General features: G+C 38.9%; 1 protein-coding gene across 1 annotated transcript; it reads left to right on the plus strand.

The window, feature by feature from the left end:
* Positions 1-14,828: 14,828 nt before the first annotated feature.
* Positions 14,829-17,565, plus strand: LOC119722971 (dynein light chain Tctex-type protein 2B-like). The gene has a single exon (XM_038193402.1). The coding sequence runs from the start codon at positions 15,295-15,297 to the stop codon at positions 15,928-15,930; it is 636 nt and encodes a 211-aa protein (XP_038049330.1). The 5' UTR covers positions 14,829-15,294; the 3' UTR covers positions 15,931-17,565.
* The last annotated feature ends 2,403 nt before the right edge of the window (positions 17,566-19,968 follow it).

Consider the following 19,968-nt stretch of genomic DNA (forward strand, 5'->3'; position numbering starts at 1 on the left):
ATCAAATATTGTTACACTGACATTTTTGAAGTTTTGTGTTCGAAAAGGTTGGAAAAACCAAGAAAAACAAAAATGTTCAAGTAGTCTGGTTCCCTGACTCCACAAAAGATAAAATGGATCAATTTATAGATGATGGAAAATTGTAAGGCAATGGAACCAGTCTAGCTGGCCTGCACCCGTTCATGAACATGTAACCAATAACAAACAAGATTTGGACTGACAAAATGGTCAATTTGGAGCAGTAGTTGAAAAATAGTTAGGTTTTTCCAACGCTGATCGGCCGACCACCGTTGGAAATGTATACAAAAATACAATTTTCTTGAAAATGACTTCACACCAGGTGCCATAATTTTACAAGATGCTTGAGACTGTCATTAACCAACATCCTAGTAAGGTATTTCGTAAAAACTTGGTAGTTTTATTTTTTGATGTTTGCAAATGTTGTATATTCCCTTTAAACAGAAAAAGGGGGAAAAAAGGCACTGTATGTTAAACCCGCTATTAGCATGTTAACTTAAAGAGCTGTGATTTTCTCCGGTTGCCAAATTTCCAGTGGGGAGGCAACAATGCAACTCCCCCCCCCCCCTTACCTTTTATAAAATGTATATGTTTCAGTCTGGATTTGTTGCCAAGCAGTTCAACATTTTATACCTGTGGCCAATACTTTTTTATGGTTGTATATATTTTTTATTAATTGCCATCTTTATTTGGAAAACGATTCAGGGAAGCTATTGCTCCTATTATTTGTGGTTCTAATGATATCTATCTGTAAGGGGTTAAAAACAAAGACGATGGGCATGACAGCAGCACTAGCTTCATTGTCGCCGTTGAGGGCTCGTCAATTGTATTGTACTCGTTCCTCTAGGATTGAGAGCCGTGTAATCCACTGAACTATTTACGGACTAGTGCTTATGAAGCTGATGTTAGATTTATCTCCGTCAGTGGCCTGACAGGCATGCATTTCATTGACTAGGAAGGCTGGTGACCCGTGCTTGTGGACTTGGCTTTGTGACCATAATTCGACAGGCCAGTGGTACCTGTGTCATAGTTCATTCAACTCCATGTTTAGTAGCCAGGATATGCTGAACTGACGAGTGTTGATGCTGATGTCCTCATGCACCATCAGTGATGTTCGTGTAGGCAAAACAGGGCCTAATTTCATGGATCTCCTTACCGTTGTTGAACAATTCAGTGCTTACGGTTAACATATTTCATGGGTTAACAAGATTTTGTGCTTACAGCTTGTTTTGCTATTGCTGTTGGCACAGAATGGTGATCGTATGTGTGGAATTCTGTGGTGAGTAGAGCCATGAAATTAGGCCATGTTATGTGCACACCATCATCCTTCCATAAGGATTTATTTGCTTTTTTTGATTGTATAACTTTTTGATGTGAAATTCATGGATTTTGATACATTTGATTGTATTTTGATGTATGGGATTCTGGGTTTAGGATTTAGAGGTTGCACTATTTTGCAAATTGAATCCGTTTGCTTTTGGATTGATTTTTTTTCTTCTTCAAATGTTATTGTCAGTGTACAACAAATTCAATTTGCATTTTTAGTTTGGTTGAGTCACCTTCTAAAAACAAGCATCAAACAAGTAATGGTTAGTTTCTTTGCTCCTTCTGCACGATTATGTCTGACAAGGAGGTACCTTGAATTGAACATTTACACTAAAAGAACAATGCACAATTTAATGCTCACACAACAGTTTCCATAAGCTCTCGTAGCTACATGTAGTTATACCCTATAAAGACCAATGTATACATGTATATTATTAAATTCAAAGTTAATCTAAACGAATTGAAAATGTCTGAAAATGAAATGTGTTGGTAACTAAGTAGGAAATCACATTGAACAAAATGAACTTTTCTCCTGAGATTAATATTTCTTTGTGAACGATAACATCTGTTAAAAACCAAATTAACAAAAATGTAATAGTGGGATTTGTAAAGATTAATTCCAGCACAGTTTTGAGACCACTTTAGAGACTATTTGTGCTTGCGATGTGCTTGGTATTATAGAATTGAAACAGTATGTATACCTTGGTTTACAAAGAGTAAAATTTGGTTTTAAAAAGGAGTTTCGCATAATTAAAGATCATCTTATAAGATGAAAACAGTTCAACTCTGGTTGAAATTTGGGATACAGGTAAGTTATCTGCATAAAAAGCTGTGATGGATGTCAACAGGTTGCCACCACCTCCAGAAAACAAATGTCCCTCCTCTACTCACCATTAATTATGGGGAGTAAAGGAGGCAGATTTTTTTTTTCTGGAGGGGGTGTTAATAATAATACATACTAGTTTGCTCCTTAGTTTGTTTCCGTTGTATTTCTACTTGATGAGAGAACCCCAAAATAATTTCCTTTAAATATTGGCACAATACTTTCAATGTACTGAAAGGAAACAATTAAAGGATTGAATCACTGTACACTGCGGCGCTTCTTGATGGATGGATGAATAAATACAACTTAAAGGGCATTTCTTGTTGAGTTGTTTCTTTGTAGTGTCATAGCCAGTATCTTCTTGGAAACATAAAGGTTTCTCTTGGAGTTCGTGTTGAAACATAATTTGATGCAGTTTCAACTGCTATTGTAGGCGTGGTGTGTTGTTGCTGGGGTTCTACTTGATGTCTCAGTGAAGACAGCTTCCTCCTCGCGGCTACCACTCCCCTTGCATGAATGAACTCCATGCCTTGACCCTTACTCAGGGTCACATAATTATGTAGGAATGCAGATGGTATAATAATATTATTACATTTACATCTCTCAGTCCTCCATTGCTCTTTTTAATGAAGAACTGGTCAGTTACGTTCTCTCGAACTGACATATTCGTGCCGGACATTTAGTATGTCTTGTGTATTTCGTATGACAAGCTTTGGTGACCCATCAATGCAGGGGCGTAAATCCGGGGGCAATCTGGGGGGGGGGGGGGGGACAACTCTCAGGCTTGTATAAATATATATCTCTCCCCCCCCCCCCCTCTCTCTCTTTTTGACCAGGCCTGGGAGATGGGCTGTTAGATCATTCCCCCCCCCCCCATCCCCTTTTTACGTGGTGAAAAAAAAAGGCGCATAAAGCCCCCCCCCCCCAAAAATCTCTGGTTTCTGGTATGCGCGCGCGTCACCGTAGCCGTGCGCATCGGCAAAATTAAGTGCATATTGTAAAGTCCTATATCTAGAGAACTGTAAGTCCGATTGGGTTGAAACTTGGTATGTGGGTAGACCGGGATGTGTTATAGGTGAAAATTAAGGTGACGTCATCATGACGTCATCAGGGGTCACGTGACGTCATCCTAAAAGTGCATATTGTAAAGTCCTATATCTAGAGAACTGTAAGTCCGATTGGGTTGAAACTTGGTATGTAGGTAGACCGGGATGTGTAATAGGTAAAAGTTGAGGTGACGTCATCATGACGTCATCGTGTGATTTTATATAAATTTTTGGACCTTTAAGCCATATCTCACGAACGCAACATGCAAAATTCAAAATTCTTTTCGTATTATGTTTGTTTGGTAATAGGTATTTGCACAAAATTTTGAAAAATGTGTGACATCATCATGACGTCATCAAAAATGCAATTTTTAAAAACACATATAAGGGAAAGTCCGATCGTCATGAAAATTGGTGGATAGCTAGATAATGGTACTAGTATGCAAATTCCGAAAAGACGTCGCCATGAGTCATCGGTTGATTTTTTATGATTTTTTTTTCATATTTACAATTACAGCCCGCTTCCAAAATTTAACACTTCCTTTCATTGAATTGACTTCAACCTTAGTACAAACCAAGACCACAATGCAAAAATGTGCATTGACAAGTGTAATCAAGATGATGTCATCGTAAGGGCATGTGACATCTTCAAATGCCAAAACGTCAATATGACGCCATTAGCTAATTTCTCTACATTTGATATGTGCTGGCTATACTAGCTCAATATAACTTTTTATGAACTTTAAAAAAAATATAATTTACATGACTGTATTGGTAAAACCGCATAAAGTCATACATTAAAAAAACCCGGAAAAGCCCTATGTTCTGTTTTTAAACAGATATAGACCTCTAGTTTTTTTTTAGCTTATGGCAATTTAACAGGCGGGTGATTTGTTAATTTTGGTGATCCCCAATCCCCCCCCCCCCTCTCCCCGGCACAGAATTACGCCCCTTCGTACTGCAACAATCTGCAGCAACTCTCGAGCTTACGGCTTACGCTAAGTTTGTCAACACGGTTCCACCACACCATCCTGCAACTTGCAACGCTATCAGCTGCCATTTAATAGTGTCCTCCATATACTTTTGTTCACGACGATAACGTCTGTTTGTTCTATTTTGCCGGACATTATGTCTGACGGACATTATGTCTGACGACCGCGATAATGTTCGACGTCCGATAAGTCCTAGTTTACATTATACAAATAATGAATGTTTGTGAGTGCAATGGTGAATAAATCCTTGTCATCTGATTGGTTGACTTTTAATAGCCAATTTATTCAGGTTAATAACTGTTTGAAAGTTTGACAAGGAAGTTCATCATATTTAATTTGTGCAAAGTGTTCAACAGGTTGAGAACCATCATTATTCAAGTAATCTCGATTTAAAACAGCGCCACCGCCAGCAGCGATGAGACCGTGCAATGGAAGTTCTATTCACCGTGCAATAACTTCGATTGCACTGTGCGCTGCGCGCCGCGCGTGCGCCGTGCGTTGGGACGAATAATTCAATAACATGTGATCAATGATCCACCAATCAGATGACGGGGATTTATTCAGTTGTATAATCCATTTTATAACACCTCACCCACAGATTCTGTGTCTTGATTGGCCGAGAGCGAGTCACATGTTACTTTCTAATTTTGCTATCTTTCTGTGCACGGCCAAAAGTACTATACCATTAGCAACCAAAGAACTATTTCCACGGCGCGGTATTTGTGTGCAAATGGATGCTGGTGTGCGCGTTGCGCGTAGCGCGTATTGTTCCAAAGAGAGCGCGCCGCAGACTTGGGTTCAAACATTTCGTGAAGGGGTAGTTTGGAAGAGAGAAATACATTTTCCACCAATTGTGTATTGAAATTGAAGTTTTTTTCAACAGTGTTCAGATTTAAATAATTTAAAATATTAAAATCAAGCAGAATCTGTGGGTGAAGTGTTATAAAACAAATATTGAATGCTTTATCTCGTGGTGAAGTAAAACTAGCCTCCCTCGGTGATCCATGGACCATTCTATTTTCCCTCGGCTTCGCCTCGGGAAAATAGAATGGTCCATGGATCACCTCGGTAGGTTAGTTTTACTACACCACTCGAAGCATTCAATATTTGTATAATATCTAACGGCCGATTGTGTCCGACCATTAAGTCCAACGACTCATTATTTTGTTGGTCCATTATACAGGGTTAGTAACACCAAAAAAACACTCAAAGAAATACATTTCATATTTAAAAAATATTTAGCACCAAAAATAATTATGAATGGTAACCCAATTATCACTAACGCTGCTGAATCCAACAGGATTTAACTACAGTATATTATAAACCCGTTGAAGCCTGTTGGACTGAGCAATGAACCCCTTGTACACAATGTGCACGTACATATTCAGAGTCGGATTCTGTTGGGTACTGATAAATAACACAAAGTTGGAATTAATACCAAGTTGGAACTAGAAATTAGTCACAGTTGGATTCTGTTGGATTGAGCAGGAAGTAACCGTTGGAGGGACTCTGTTGGATTTAGTAGGGTAGTCCTGAGGAACCCTCAGGGGGTTAATTGCCCAATCCGTTGATACTCGCCAAATGATACTCGCCATTTAAACGAAACTTGACCCTAAAATCTGTTTCGTCAAAAAATACGATTTCAAGAATTGTCGTTACAATTGTCTTCAAACATCACCAGCGATAGAACCTCAGTTTAAAATTTACAAATATTCAGCAAAGTCCTTTTAAAGGCACGTCTTTAAAAAAGAAGAAGTGGATTTTATAATCCTATTGTTAGCCAGAGCAGGGTGGTTAATAAAGATATTGTGTACTACAGTTGTTGAAATAAGTATTCTGTGTAAATTTTCTTTGTTGTTCCTACCAGTCAGAACACACAATAAATTGCATTTTTGACGAAACTGTGTTCAGTTCGTTTAAATAGTGATAAATTTTAACGTGTAGAGAAATTGAAAGTCATATTAATTTTGTTTTATATGAAATGTTTGTCCTTTTTTTTGGGGGGGGTACTGCTTTTTTTTACTCGGGCCCTGTACACAGTGTTTATAATTATACTATATTGAAACCCCCACACCATTGATAACGCATACAAGAATTGCATTGTACCATTTTGCCCCCAAGCCAAATCATGGTGCGCCACTGATTGGACTATCACCCTACGTGTAAACCCCCCGTGTGTGTGGCAGTTCGTAGTGAGTGATCGGGTTTTTCTTATGTCACATATGCATTTTGTATGAAGCCCGGGAAGGGACAGGGTGGAATTTTTTTTGTAATTTGCTAATTCGTTCGCACGAATTGCTAATACGTTCGCACGAATTGCTAATTCGTTCCCACGAATTGCTAATTCGTTCCCACGAATTGCTAATTCGTTCCCACGAATTGCTTATTCGTTCCCACGAATTGTTAATTCGTTCCCACGAATTAGTAACGCGTTCCCGGATGCACGAGTTAGCAATTCTATGAAGCCCGGGAAGGGACAGGGTGGAATTTTTTTTGGCATTTGCTAATTCGTTCGCATGAATTACTAATTCGTGCGCACGAATTGCTAATTCGTTCGCACGAATTACTATTTCGTTCGCACGAATTACTATTTCGTTCGCACGAATTGCTATTTCGTTCGCACGAATTGCTATTTCGTTCGCACGAATTCGTGGGAACGAATTAGTAATTCGTTAGAACGAATTAGTAATTCGTTCGCACGAATTAGTAATTCGTTTGCACGAATTCCTATTCGTAATTCGTGGGAACGAATTAGTAATTCGTGCGAACGAATTAGCAAACTTTCGAACGAATTACTAATTCGTGCGAACGAATTACTAATTCGTGCGAACGAATTACTAATTCGTTCCCACGAATTACTAATTCGTGCGAACGAATTACTTATTCGTGCGAACGAAATAGTAATTCGTGCGAACGAATTAGCAAATGCCAAAAAAAATTTCCACCCTGTCCCTTCCCGGGCTTCATACCATAAGCTAAAAACTAGAGGTCTATGTCTATGTTTTTTTAATGTATGACTTTATCCGGTTTTGCCAATACAGTCATGTAAATTATATTTTTTTAAAGTTCATAAAAAGTTATATTGAGCTAGTATAGCCAGCACATATCAAATGTATAGAAATTAGTTGATGGCGTCATATTGACGTTTTGGCATTTGAAGATGTCACATGCCCTTACGATGACATCATCTTGATTACACTTGTCAATGCACATTTTTGCATTGTAGTCTTGGTTTGTACTAAGGTTGAAGTCAATTCAATGAAAGGAAGTGTTAAATTTTGGAAGCGGGATGTTATTGTAAATATGAAAAAAAATCATAAAAAATCAACCGATGACTCATGGCGACGTCTTTTCGGAATTTGCGTACTAGTACCATTATCTAGCTATCCACCAATTTTCATGACGATCGGACTTTCCCTTATATGTGTTTTTAAAAATTGCATTTTTGATGACGTCATGATGATGTCACACATTTTTCAAAATTTTGTGCAAATACCTATTACCTAACAAACATAATACGTAAAGAATTTTGAATTTTGCATGTTGCGTTCGTGAGATATGGCTTAAAGGTCCAAAAATTTATATAAAATCACACGATGACGTCATGATGACGTCACCTTAACTTTGACCTATTACACATCCCGGTCTACCTACATACCAAGTTTCAACCCAATCGGACTTACAGTTCTCTAGATATAGGACTTTACAATATGCACTTTAAGAATGACGTCACGTGACCCCTGATGACGTCATGATGACGTCACCTTAATTTTCACCTATAACACATCCCGGTCTACCCACATACCAAGTTTCAACCCAATCGGACGTACAGTTCTCTAGATATAGGACTTTACAATATGCACTTAATTTTGCCGATGCGCACGGCTACGGTGACGCGCGCGCATACCAGAAACCAGAGATTTTTTTGGGGGGGGGGGGGGGGCTTTATGCGCCTTTTTTTCACCACGTAAAAAGGGGGTGGGGGGGGGGGGGAATGATCTAACAGCCCATCTCCGAAGCCTGGTCAAAAAGAGAGAGAGGGGGGGGGGGAGAGATATATATTTATACAAGCCTGAGAGTTGTCCCCCCCCCCCCCCCAGATTGCCCCCGGATTTACGCCCCTGCATTGATGGGTCACCAAAGCTTGTCATACGAAATACACAAGACATACTAAATGTCCGGCACGAATATGTCAGTTCGAGAGAACGTAACTGACCAGTTCTTCATTAAAAAGAGCAATGGAGGACTGAGAGATGTAAATGTAATAATATTATTATACCATCTGCATTCCTACATAATTATGTGACCCTGAGTAAGGGTCAAGGCATGGAGTTCATTCATGCAAGGGGAGTGGTAGCCGCGAGGAGGAAGCTGTCTTCACTGAGACATCAAGTAGAACCCCAGCAACAACACACCACGCCTACAATAGCAGTTGAAACTGCATCAAATTATGTTTCAACACGAACTCCAAGAGAAACCTTTATGTTTCCAAGAAGATACTGGCTATGACACTACAAAGAAACAACTCAACAAGAAATGCCCTTTAACTTGTATTTACAATGTATTCATCCATCCACCAAGAAGCGCCGCAGTGTACAGTGATTCAATCCTTTAATTGTTTCCTTTCAGTACATTGAAAGTATTGTGCCAATATTAAAAGGAAATTATTTTGGGGTTCTCTCATCAAGTAGAAATACAACGGAAACAAACTAAGGAGCAAACTAGTATGTATTATTATTAACACCCCCTCCAGAAAAAAAAATCTGCCTCCTTTACTCCCCATAATTAATGGTGAGTAGAGGAGGGACATTTGTTTTCTGGAGGTGGTTGCAACCTGTTGACATCCATCACAGCTTTTTATGCAGATAACTTTAACCTGTATCCCAAATTTCAACCAGAGTTGAACTGTTTTCATCTTATAAGATGATCTTTAATAATGCGAAACTCCTTTTTAAAACCAAAGTTTACTCTTTGTAAACCAAGGTGTACATACTCTTTCAATTCTATAATACCAAGCACATCGCAAGCACAAATAGTCTCTAAAGTGGTCTCAAAACTGTGCTGGAATTAATCTTTACAAATCCCACTATTACATTTTTGTTAATTTGGTTTTTAACAGATGTTATCGTTCACAAAGAAATATTAATCTCAGGAGAAAAGTTCATTTTGTTCAATGTGATTTCCTACTTAGTTACCAACACATTTCATTTTCAGACATTTTCAATTCGTTTAGATTAACTTTGAATTTAATAATATACATGTATACATTGGTCTTTATAGGGTATAACTACATGTAGCTACGAGAGCTTATGGAAACTGTTGTGTGAGCATTAAATTGTGCATTGTTCTTTTAGTGTAAATGTTCAATTCAAGGTACCTCCTTGTCAGACATAATCATGCAGAAGGAGCAAAGAAACTAACCATTACTTGTTTGATGCTTGTTTTTAGAAGGTGACTCAACCAAACTAAAAATGCAAATTGAATTTGTTGTACACTGACAATAACATTTGAAGAAAAAAAAATCAATCCAAAAGCAAAAGGATTCAATTTGCAAAATATTGCAATCTCTAAATCCTAAACCCAGAATCCCATACATCAAAATACAATCAAATGTATCAAAATCCATGAATTTCACATCAAAAAGTTATACAATCAAAAAAAGCAAATAAATCCTTATGGCAGCTGAGTATTTGACCAGCAGCACAGTTCAGCGTCCAGGTTGAGTTCATATGGTGTGTCATGATGGTGTGCACATAACATGGCCTAATTTCATGGCTCTACTCACCACAGAATTCCACACATACGATCACCATTCTGTGCCAACAGCAATAGCAAAACAAGCTGTGCTGATCATGTAAGCACAAAATCTTGTTAACCCATGAAATATGCTAACCGTAAGCACTGAATTGTTCAACAACGGTAAGGAGATCCATGAAATTAGGCCCTGTTTTGCCTACACGAACATTACTGATGGTGCATGAGGACACCAGCATCAACACTCATCAGTTCAGCATATCCTGGCTAGGCTACTAAACATGGAGTTGAATGAACTATGACACAGGTACCACTGGCCTGTCGAATTATGGTCACAAAGCCAAGTCCACAAGCACGGGTCACCAGCCTTCCTAGTCAATGAAATGCATGCCTGTCAGGCCACTGACAGAGATAAATCTGACATCAGCTTCATAAGCACTAGTCCGTAAATAGTTCAGTGGATTATGGAAATTATGTCCATAAGATGGGGTGCGTAAGTCCGAAAATAAAATAAGGTTCGTTAATCCGAACATTTGATGCAATAGTCCGAACTCCGAAGGTTCATTAATCCGAAGGTTCGATAGTCCGAATTTAGAATAAGGTTAATCAGTCCGAAGGTTCAATAGTCCGAAACGAAAATAAGGTTCAATAGTCCGAAGGTTCGTTATTCCAAATTGACAATAAGGTTCGATAGTCCGAAAAGACTATAAGGTCCGATAGTCCGAATCAACGGTAAGGTCCGATAGTCCGAAGTGTCATACTGACGAACCGTATTGCCCATTCGGACTATCGAACCTTATTCTCAATTCGGACTATCGAACCTTATTGTCAATTCGGACTATCGAACCCTACCGTATATTCGGACTATCGAACTTTATCATCTATTCGGACTATCGAACGTTATTGTCGATTCGGACTAACGAACCCTATCGTCTATTCGGACTATCGAACCTTCGGATTAATTAACCTTATTCTATTTTCGGACAAATGAGCCCTTCGGACTATCGACCCTTCGGATTATCGAACCTTCGGACTATTGAACCTTCGGACTGACGAACCTTCGGACTGACGAACCTTCGGACTAATGACCCTTCGGACTTAAGAACCTTCGGACTATCGAACCTTCGGACTATCGGGCGGTAACCCTCTCCATACAGGCGTGTAAATGCGTGCCGGCATTTAGCTGGGGAGTAACCTGCGATGGACTAGCATCCCATCAAGGGGGAATAGAAATATTCTCTGAAACCGGAGATAAATGCCGGCGCTGCCCATGGCCCACTGGGCCACATTTGCTCCTGACAGACTTTACTACTTAATTACTACTTTTTATCATCTAAAAAGTGGTGGGTAAATGCCCCCCTGCCCACCCTCGAAAAAATGATAAATTGAGAATATGCTGGCAAAAGTACAGGTATTTGGTGGTTTTTTTTTTGGGGGGGGGGGGGGGGCGAAATGTGCTTTACCCCCCTCTAGAAAAAAATCCTGGCGACGCCCATGGCATTCGACGTGGCAGTCCCTGGCGGGTAGGTGTGTGTGTGTGTGTTCCATAATAATTATTTGAATAGACGAGCTGTCATGACGAACCGTCATGGCTAACCGTCCAAACGAAAGAACGAAGGAAGTTGTGAAATAAAGGTTGTCAGTGGTAAAGGAGACCCATAGACTGACTACAGGGTTTGGGAATTAAGCTTTTCGTGCGTATAGGTGACCCATTGGATTGTCTGGAAGAGTATATAGGGCGCCAGATATCACTGTTAGATGAACCAATATCTTGGGGTACCGTGTCCTGGAATAGACCCAGTGGTTGTCCTCAAACTGTTCAGTTTCTCCAGGGAACTGTTGGTCTCTTGCATCCGATTGGGAAGGTTGGGGATCACTACAACTCTATAGTCTTGGGCAGCTGAGTACACGTAAAAGTAGACGTGGGGAGGTCACTATCACAGCCTCGTCGATGTACACTTTGTTTACCCCCAGCAATATCCACTCTGGATCCGCCCTTGTTGATATGTGTAATGTTGACTAATGTACCGGTATCTCCCATATGTCCATCGCTGAGCTAAGAATATTCCCATCTATGCTTAGATTAGCGACATAATGTCAGCATAGTTTTGCGATGACAAAATCTTCCATAAATTAAGTAATTTCAATATTTTACCCCATTTGTGTTTACAAGTGTGGATCCAACAGGCTAGAATGGATCACATCCATGTTGCTATTTTAGATTTTCCTTTTATTTAACTGCCACTAAGACTAAAAACTCACAAATCTCTACTTATTGAAAAATGTATATATATTATTATATTTATCTGGGTATAGAGTCAGGCTCTGTAGACGGTTTCCATGACGATTCAAAGCATTTTTAGAAAGATAAATGTGGAACATATACCATGTCAAGCTTAACCAAGATTGGAAAAGGTATATATATATATGCATGTATCTGGAAGATTGAACTGACACCTACCAACCCAAAGGCTAAGAATACCAGAGCCTAGATTCAACAGGACGTTGTTTAACTTATGAAAAATGTATATAATTTTCAATTTGCCAAGACCTTACTCTCAAATTAGTTCATCAGAAGTTGGACAATCATAGCGCCCTCTATAGTTGGTTTTCATGGCAACCAAAGATATTTTTTGAAAGACCTATTCATAAAGAATAGTTGTTCTAAGTTTGATTAAGATCGGTCAAGGTCTGCTCAGGTTATGGCATTTTGTGTCGTCCCCTTCCTACCCTAGTGCTAAGAAATTGACTTCTTAGCTCAATCATAGGAAATTCCAATAATTGGCCTCCTGAGAGCGAGCATCCCTAAATTTTCATCTTTTTTCCTATGGGGAACATGCCAAGGATAAAAAATATTGGTGGCGGTGGGTTCTTGGAGGGTGGTGGGGGGGGGGGGGGGGGGTGCACTGGGACTCACCATAGCCCACGGACTAATTACCGACTTGGCACCAAGTCTACTAATTTCAAAGCTAATATAAGACTTGCACGCATAACCGGACCCATCCATCACACTAACGCTCTTTATCGGCGCCTAGAGTGCGATAGACAAGTTCGGGCTATCTATATCAAAAAATACTTAACAAAGAAATTAAATAGTTTACATGAATTTTCAAATTCTATATTTCATTTAAAAAAAATAAGCGACTTCTTTTCTCAGTCTTTTTTTTCTATCATTTTGTACCCTCCCCACCAGAGCACACATACTCACATTTGTATCCCTGTGTCCTTGTGGAGACATCGCTTTGTTCTCGTGTACAAAATCGTGAGAGGGTCGAAAGCTGTTTTCAAAAATGCTCATATTTTAACCAGAATTACTTTCCTGGCTTGACATTCCGACCAATATGGTATAAGTTTACCTTGGAAATTCCTAATTTTTCAGTAAAATCCATAATCTATTTCGTGAAATCCTTGTGGAGACCTATTCACCCGGTGGAGACCTTTACAATCTAATTTGTTCCGCATTATTAATCCCGGGACATACCGTTATTTCGTTTTACCAAAAACAGTAAACGAACCATTGACCATTTTGTCGTTTTACAGTTTTGTAAAACGATCAAACGGTATTAAGTCACACACACAAAATACTCTTTGTTGTTGTTTTTAATTGTAAAAAGCGTTAAACGGTTAGTTGCTTTATTTCAGAGTGTTGTTTTACAAAATCATGACAATGACAACTGACGGTCAATAGTCTTGCCGACCATTTTTTGATTTAGGTTCGGCAATTAAGCAATGCACCTGAGAATGTTAAATGCGTCCTTGGGATCGAGTCATTGCCTGGGCCCTCCTTACATTTCGTTCTCACGACAGAATTTGCGAATTGGCTATTGAAGAGCTGCGTCGACTTGAACTCCAATTTCCTTCAAAATATCTGCAACTTCTTCAAACGTCTTACCATCCTGTATCCATTGTGAAAAGTAATGTCCTCCCTTGAAGTTTTCCAGCGCCATTTTTGCTTGCAACTCTTTAAGACCCACCAACTGAATCGCATGAGAAAGGGGTCAGGGTCACGCCAGGAATCACACCACGCATTAATTATGGCGAGCCAACACTTCTTCGTGTATTAAAGCATGGTCCCCCTCCACCCCCTTGCCCACCGCCACAAAATGCACCACGGACTGTTAACTATGACACTAAAATAATAAAAAAAACAGTCTGTTTTTAATACTTACCGTTTTGCTGTTTTTCAAAGTTATTTGTGTAAAACTGTAAAACAAAAATCATTGATCGTTATGCTATAATGAATTTTACTAAACTTATAAAACGGAGAAACCGTACTTATCTTAATACCGCTTGTCGTTTTATAAAACTGTAAAACGACAAAACGGTCGATGGTTCGTTTACTGTTTTTGTTTTGGAGGAAATCCAAAACGGTAAAACGAAATAACGGTATGTCCCGGGATTATTATTATACCGGGGTCTCCACAACTTGAGGCATCATTTGCGAAACCGAATTAGGCCTATTGTCTGACAGCCAATAATCCGAATTTTGTGAAAAAAATAATTCAATAACTAAGCGTCCGTGTTTTTTTTTCAATGTTTTTTTTCTCATTCAAAAGTGATTTTTTTTTGGCTAGGAAAATAGCAATTGAACAAAACAAATCTATTTTTCGAGGTGAAACTCGAAAATAGCAAGAGGAATACATACCAATTTTGTGGTGGTTTCTGGTAGGCATGTTTCCGCGAGTCCGCGACGCTATTATATTGAATGTTTGTTTAACGTAATGCATTGAATTTATTAAAATGCCAAAGTGTCTCGTAGTTAATCCAGAATGAATATTGGGATAATTGATGAGCAGATGCATCTCATTACAATATCAAGCCTAGCTTATACGTTTCGCGGAGTTCTAGCCTATGTGTTGGCTACGCTTAAATTAATATGACGTTCACTGCGTAAAAAGCATTGCTCCGTTGTCAACACTCGACAAATGGAAACGTGCATAATATAAGTCAAACAGTCAAGTTCGCTGTTAATGCTAAGATTTGTACTGTGAACCTTTTGTTAATGATTCCATATAAATAAATACTGCAACCGCAACGGATGTACTATGTGCGTACGTTGATCGACTCGATTTGTTTCGACCAATGTTCCCATGGCGACAAAAATTAACATTAATTTGCGCTAGGGACAGGCTAGCTTGGCATCAACGGACGTTTGATGCAATGCGTGTTCATGCTCGATCATTGCATACAGGACTTGTGGGAAGCTTTTGCAGTCATGAACACAAGTGACAGTATTCCTGTTTAAATGACGCGCATCTTGGAATTATCCGAGGATCGACTGAATTAAAACTTCGAATTGTTCTCTTTATACACGTAGCCTACCTCCATTATCAAGATGGAGAAATTGAAAGCGAAATTGTTGATGCCGACAGTTGTGGAGGATGACGATGCAGATTCCAAAGGGAACAATTCTGATAATGCTGCAGCCATGGAGTTAGGAACAACGGTCAAGGCTAAACCTACACTTGGTACAAGTAGATTAGCCACATGGAATCTCCTGAAACGTAAAATAAGCTCCGCAGCAGCTGGTAAAGGGGTACGCATGGGAAGTTCCTTGACTACTCGCTCCAGGCGTCTGAACATCAACTCAACATCTCGACCAACCGGCCCTAAAATGGAGAACACCTATCACTTGAAACCAGACTCTCAAATCATATTCAAACCTGTATCTGTTGTTAAAGAGATTACCGATGTACTGAAGGGTGTTCTAGGTGACATCGAGTACAACCCAGCCATCAGTGGGAGAATAGCAACTCGTTTAGCTGAAGCCATCAAGACGCGTGTCAAGGCACTTCAACTAAAGAGGCATAAGCTAGTGGTACAGGTGGTGGTGGGCTCCCAAGGTGGACAGAGCCTGCAGATGGCTAGTAGGTGTTTATGGAATCAAGAAACAGATAACTCTGCCTCAGCTAGCTACCAAAGTACTACACTCTTTGCTATAGCATCAGTGTATGGTATTTATTTTGAGTAACTAGCATTATTATTTTAGGTTAAACTACACAATGTATACCAGATTCCAGTGCGCCTCATATTGTAGACAATGAGGATGAAATTCAATTTTGGTGGTACAGGTCCAAGCTAAGTTCAAATGTCAGTTAATGAGTTTTTGTTGCATATTTACCCAAGTCAAGTTGAAATAATGTTATATGGAAGATATTAAAATTGGTACCGGTAGTAATATAATATACTAAAAAATGCAGCCAACTGACTTAAACAATTAGCTTAATAAGGACACTTACTGGAGAGCTTTATGAGATGCATCATCGCTGCCCAAACTGAGTAGCCTACAATTAACCAATAGTTAAGTCAACAATGAAGGCATCATGATTCCGCCTCACCCCTACATAAGAATCCTAAATAGAATAAAAATTACAATTTCTGTCCTACCTTGTTGTTTTGATTCGTGATACTTCTTACCGCATCCACAACGGGGCACTATTTTTTTCCAAACACTATCAAGAAAAGACTTCTATGAAAAACACTGTTGTCGTAAGGTCTCTGAAATGCTAGAGAAATCTGACAATTGTGAACATTTTAGTCGAAAAAATATATTTTGTGAAAGACTGATTGATTAATTTTTTTTTTTTTTTTTTATAGCACATAGGCCTACAATGTGAATAGCATTTTTGGGAACATTTACAGCAATGACTTTTGAATGTCCCTTCTGTAAATCTGTTTAAAGGCTGTACAGCATTGCAGTTAGATGGTAAAAACTTAGTTAAGTAGATGTTTTTTATATATATACAATGTAATATCGTTTTTTTATTCCATAAGATATGCTTACAAATGCTTTGATATGTCACTTAGGGACCAACTGAGTTAATGTGTATATATTCAGCTATACTGTAAACGGTGAACATTTATATATACATGCGTATTATGCCAACCACAAAAGCCTTTTGGTGCAATATTATGTTACATGTACACCTATCCATATTATAATTGGTTGGTCTGTACAATTATAAACAGGTATCAGAACTGTAGAAGACTGTTATTAAGGCCGAAACATTTTTGAGGCAAAGCCAAAGGAAATAGAATGCTTGACATGGATCATCTCTAGTTTTAATTTACTGAGTTAAACTGAGAAGTTATAGGAGTCAAAATTTAATACTATAGGTTTTCCCGGCCAATTTCCGAATTTTTGTAATCATTTTCTTATCAGCCATTCAATTTCGCGTGATTTTTGCACATGGTCAAATTGGGGTTTTCATTTTGGGGGATTCGATTTCATTTTTAGGCAACCAAGATTTTGCTCTGAATGTTCGTTTTCGTTTTGGGGCATTCTATTTCGTTTTGGTGCATTCGAGTCTTAAATTGCAGCATTCATAATTAAGACTTTTGACGGTTGACGCATTCAAATTCGAACGTCGGTGCGCTTATAACGTGTTACCATGCCTTTCTTGTTTCTTATTCGTTTATGGGCAATCAGTTTTATCGTTTGGTCATTTAAATTAATAAGATTTTGTATTTGATATACTTTCCCATTTTACTTGAGGTCAATTTTCCCAAAAAAATATTTGCGACTGTAACATTTACTATATGTAAATTAACTGATATGAGGGATGTAAAATGTACCAAAATAATTAAATTGAAAGGGCTAAGATAATTTCTTTGTCACTGCTGATCTTTTCTATACTTGTTTAACGTTTGACCAATGGGCTTCTTTACGTTGACGATTTCTTGACGTGCAAGACATCGGGGCTATGTTTGGCAATGGTTGTACCATCGGGAACACTTCTCTTGTGTACTTTCTTTTATGTTTTTTTTGCGTATGTCTGACCGAACACATATTTAAAGGGCTCATGCAAATTATTTTTTTTCAATGCAAACCTTAAAAATATATACATCTTTGTGTCACATTTAATCTTCTTTTCAAGTTAAATTTTTCCATTTTGAAGGGTGTTTTTCTCGCCTTCTCTGTTTTTATGCTAATGCAAAGTTCCATATTCATGAGCAAAAGTTTTATGTCACTCCGGGCAGATAAATGTTACATGGCTATTTTAGCACAAAAAGTTGCTAGAATTTTGGATATTTTGCTGTGATAAATTTATTTTCTTTGGTGATATGATTCTATGTTGTATCAGTACATGGCAGTAAGCCAATGAGCAATCTTTTCTCACAAATGTTTTCAATTAGCAAATTTTGGGAAAATAATTTGAAAGAAAACACCTAAACTGAACAGTGTCTTCCTGAAATCACATCACAGCAACATGCAGCGCGCTCAGTAGTCCGGAAAAGCAGGGAACTTTTCAATGTTTAAAGACGTGCACTTTGCAATAAAGTCTAAGGATGTCAAAATAGTTTTCATACATTTCAGAGTAGTAGAAAGTTGCACAAAATGTATTCCTGAGAAAAATTCATTGCACGGACCCATTAACTAAGAAAGAGAGGTGTGCATTTACGGATTGAAGACATCATGATTTAGGCCTTCGCCGAGATAATTCAGAATTCTACATACAGGAAGTCTTAAAACATGCTTGACAAAATGTAAAATATGAATGAAAATGAATGCCCGATAAACTACTACTGGTTCAGACGAAATTGAATAAACGCCGCGATACTTTTAATTGGAATGCATCTTTTACAGGGACGAGTGAAGCTAGAAGACGAGAGACTGCTAGAATAGTTAAATTGAACGATTCTTTTGGATTGTCGAATGACGATGTGTATGATCGTTCAATTACAATCTAAATTGAACGAGCCAGGCGTTAAATTGAATTAAAACTTGGTGAAATTGGCTGGGAAAACCTATATTTTAGAGATTGTCACACAATGCAATTTACAGGCACTTGTTCCAGGCAATCTCCACAACAAAAATAACAGCATTGCTGTTGAAACCCCTCAGCCAGAGTGAAGTTATCATCCGGAACCATTAACCTTTAACTCAGCATGGTGACCTTGACCTTTGACCAAGAACCAATCCCAACATGCCTGTACCAATGGGCAACCCCCTACCGAAGTTAAACGCCAAAATTTCATTTGTAACTCAAGTTATCATCCGGAAACCATTTACCTTTGACTCACCGTGGTGCCTGTTGTACCCAACTTGCCTGTACCCAAGGGCAACCCCCCCCCCAACATAAGTTAGCAATATGTGATTTGTAACTCAAGTTGTCATCCAAAAACCATTTACCTTTAACTCACCACGGTGACCTTGACCCTTGACCCTTGACCTTTTGACCTCAAAACCAACCAACTTGCCTACTCCCAAGGGCAACCCCTACCAAAGTTAGACACCAATATCTCATTTCTAACTCAAGTTATCATCCGAAAACCATTTACCTTTAACTCACCACGGTGACCTTGACCTTTGAACCTCAAAACCAATCCCAACTTGCCTACTCCTAAGGGCAACCCCCTACGGAAGTTACAATCCCAAACAACATTTCTAACTCAAGTTATCATCCGGAAAAACTAAGCTGCCCGGACGGCCGGTCTAGCCAGACGGAATTGTGGGGTGATAGCATTGTGTTCCCATTATCCCTTTTTCTAAAGATTCTCTTCTGGGCGATGTTTTTCTATTGTGAAAATAGTGTGGTGATGTGTCCTGAAAGGAACATCACCCCACAAGGGGGGTATGGTCAGAACGGACAGACGGACGCCGTAGGCGATGACAATACCCCTGGCCCTCGAGCCTCTCGGCCGAGGGGTAAAAATGACAGGAATACAGGCGAACCCTGATAAGAAGAGCACTGTTAATACAACATCCTGCTTGTCACAAGGACAACTGTAGGTCCTAGGTATTTGTTTTCCCTTGATTTCCATTACTGTTAATACAAGGTACTGTTATAACAAGGTAATCTGTAAACTCCCAAGGACCTTGTTATAAAAGGTGTTCCACTGCACATGTACAGTGTATTTCAATTCCATGAATACGGTCTGAGGGATTTCCATTAAAGATTGGAAACAATATCAACGTACGGTGTACATGTACTGTTCTCTTCCGGACGGTTCTTTCAGCTTGCAGTGCATTTGGTTGCCCCAAGTTGCGAGAGAAAATTGCATTGTG

The sequence above is a fragment of the Patiria miniata genome, unplaced genomic scaffold (assembly GCF_015706575.1).
Source record: "Patiria miniata isolate m_02_andy unplaced genomic scaffold, ASM1570657v1 HiC_scaffold_16, whole genome shotgun sequence".
In the NCBI taxonomy this organism is placed as follows: domain Eukaryota; kingdom Metazoa; phylum Echinodermata; class Asteroidea; order Valvatida; family Asterinidae; genus Patiria; species Patiria miniata.